At 39.3% G+C, this 2,891-nt stretch overlaps 2 protein-coding genes across 2 annotated transcripts in view; one reads left to right on the forward strand and one right to left on the reverse strand.

The window, feature by feature from the left end:
* The window catches only part of seh1l (SEH1-like (S. cerevisiae)), a 7,568-nt gene extending 6,571 nt beyond the window's left edge, over positions 1 to 997 (reverse strand). Inside the window, exons 1-2 of the mRNA XM_035671821.1 lie at positions 800 to 997; positions 220 to 270 (exon numbers count right to left, since the gene is read on the reverse strand). Coding sequence (XP_035527714.1) covers positions 220 to 270; positions 800 to 910 — 162 coding nt within the window. The 5' untranslated portion in view covers positions 911 to 997. The remainder of the gene's footprint in view (positions 1 to 219; positions 271 to 799) is intronic.
* Positions 998 to 1,563: 566 nt separating this feature from the next.
* Positions 1,564 to 2,891, forward strand: part of ptpn2a (protein tyrosine phosphatase non-receptor type 2a) — a 9,539-nt gene continuing 8,211 nt past the window's right edge. Inside the window, exon 1 of the mRNA XM_035671820.1 lies at positions 1,564 to 1,822. Within this exon, the coding sequence (XP_035527713.1) occupies positions 1,766 to 1,822 (57 nt within the window). The 5' untranslated portion in view covers positions 1,564 to 1,765. The remainder of the gene's footprint in view (positions 1,823 to 2,891) is intronic.

A 2,891-nucleotide genomic window follows, 5' to 3' on the forward strand; every position in this document is an offset into this window, starting at 1 on the left:
CGAATTTGCATATCAATTTATAATTCTTGTATTTTTAATGAGGCAGACGTAGTAGCATTTTAAAGGATTTTGATGTGGAAATAATACTTTTTTCACAAAACATATGGGACACACATTATTGTTCCAAGCAGATAATGTATTCATTCATCTCCATCTTAAATATTTTACCAGGAAAACCTTTGCCAGTTAAAACAGATCAAGCAGCAGCAGGTGGTTTACCTTCCAGCTGGCTGTGCAGAGCCACTCTCCGTTCTCACTTTTGTCCCAAACCTGAGAGAAAAAAGTGTGTGATGTGAAACAATGTTAAGAAATATAGCTGACATTGAAGTACCTGTGTACTCCACAAGATAGTCAATGTGATTAACGTTAGCTCTTAACTTCGAGATCTTGAATTGGTTTGAAATTAGATTACACCTAACAGTTACTAAATCAAATGTGTATTATAAGTTACATATGCAGCAGGATTATTAATTATTATTTTGTTACTAGGAGCCAACTCTGCAGTGTTTACATTAAACTGTGACATGTAGCTACCGTAGCTTGTATGCTACAGGCACCACGGCTAGCAAACTTAGTTATGTTAGCTAAATGTAATAAGCCACCTTCTATAGTCAGAATTAGCAGCAGCTTTAGCAAATTATCTAACGTTACTTCTGTCAACAACGGGTGGAAAATGAGAGTCAGTAGACTCAATAGTGAGCTAAGGGTGTTGATAATGTAGGTACTGTTAACAAGCCAGCTATGACAGCTAACGCTAGCATTAGCAAACTGATGTATACTTCACGTTAACTTACGTTACCTTGACACTTTGGTCACTGGAGCAAGTCGCCATTCTCCGGCCGTGAAAGTCATACGACACATCGTGAATGAGGTCTTTATGGTCTGCTGCGATACTGCGCGCCACAAACATGATGAGAACTACAATATGCCAGCAGCACTAAGTACACTGGTTACCTAGCAGGCCTGTCATGTGTCCTCCTCACTGTGTGTGTGTGTGTGTTTGGCGGGCCCTCGTTGTGATGCAGCGAGTGTGTGCACCAGTGTTGACCACAGAGGGGCGCATTCACACCGATTTTAAGTAAATCACGTTTTGAGGTAACGTACTATCATAACGTTTATGTTGAAACTGATCACGTCGAACCGAAGAGAATACAATTTAAACACATAATAAAAACTCATAGCTGTCGTATGAAAGTTAGTAAGGAAGTAGTTTGTTCCACTGCCTTGCTCCGGTGACCGGGGTTGCCAGGTTGCCAGGTTTAGTAGAATGTTTACCTAACAACATTTTTATTGACATTTATATTGAACACGTTTAGACCGCGTTGAAATGTTTGTAAAATGCTTGTTTTGTATTGTATACTAAGTTAATTCATGTGTTATTCTAAGTTGCCTGATGTATAATGGGAAGAAATACAAACATGTTTAAACATAATAAATAATTCTGGTAAGATTCAACTAACGAGTTATAATATATATATATATATATATTTACAATGTTAATGTAATAAATATAATGAAATATCCACACAGCAGTAATAGTCTCACATTCTTTTATTTTGATAGGTTGAGATAAACACGTAACTGGCAACCCAAGTCAGTGAGCGTGCAGCAGTATTGTGCAGGAGCAGCAGACTCCCACTGCAGGGATCCCCAGGGTTAGACACACTGTGTTTAGATGGCTTACAGAAAGGACTAACTTGGTGAACGGTGCGTCAAACACTCTGTGCTCGACCTGCAAGTGTCTCAGGGCACAAATTACGATACAATGGAGCAAGAATTTGAAGACATTGACTCGTCCGGGAAATGGCAAAACCTTTACAATGTAAGTCGGGACACTGGGCCTCTCGTGTTTCTATGACGATCGGTTGCTAACTTACTTAGCTAGCCAATTTGAGAGCTAGTCCGTTAGACACCATCCCCACTGTCTGGTTACTGTTAGCCTTCTGTGTGACTCATTTAATTGTGTTAACTCGTAGACTTAATAACAGTGTTCAGATGCTATACGTAGTGCCATACACTTGGTGAAGACGAATGTGAAAATAGCCGCTAACTGTGAGTAGTCGCTGACTTCCGTAGCTACAAAGCTTGTAGCCAGAAAACGTGCAGCGGCAGTTGAGCTCAGTTAGCTAATGCCTGTCTGACGCTAGCAGACGTCAGCTGCAGTTTCTGAGAACTCGTCGGGACTTCCAGAGAAAAGCGCATGTGTTTTACCGCCAGCTGTCTAAGAGAGCCCAGCATTTAGTTTATAACATTTCTGTTCCGCTTTAACTCTTGCCATGACCCCGTCATGTGTAACTTGGCCAACTACTAACTGAAGAATAACGTGTAACTGGAGATGTTTTGTACTTACCCCTTCAGACACACAAATACCGGCGGTACACCGTAAACATCAGCTTAAAGATTAAAGACTAGAAATATTGTCAGGGACAATATACTTTGTAACGTTAGTATATCTGAACCACGTTCTCAATCAGTAACTAACGACAACATCAAGCTTATAAATAAATTAAAGGTCAACTACAGTAACTTACAACTATTATTCGGAGTGTAGTTTTTATATCCAGATAAGTGGAATTATTTTTCTTATGTTTACTTGAATGTGGAAACTATTCCGGTGTCTGTCAAAGTCCTTTAGTTGTTCTCATGTTTAGCAGTTTATTTTCTGTTTATCTGTTACTTAAAAACAGAGGCTTGGAGATCATCTTTGGCTGCACCCTAGACTCACAATGAAAACTGTGTGTAGTAAAGCCCACATCACTCAACAACACAATACAGTAATGACAATAAGAACAAAGCAGATACATACGTGTTTGTTATACATGACAGTTTCAATCCATCTAGCTCAAGACAAACTGTATTAAGACAGTATTTCAGTGTCTTTAATGCTGTGA

This window comes from Morone saxatilis, unplaced genomic scaffold, assembly GCF_004916995.1.
Source record: "Morone saxatilis isolate NCDOM2014 unplaced genomic scaffold, NCSU_SB_2.0 Contig24, whole genome shotgun sequence".
Taxonomy (NCBI): Eukaryota; Metazoa; Chordata; class Actinopteri; family Moronidae; genus Morone; species Morone saxatilis.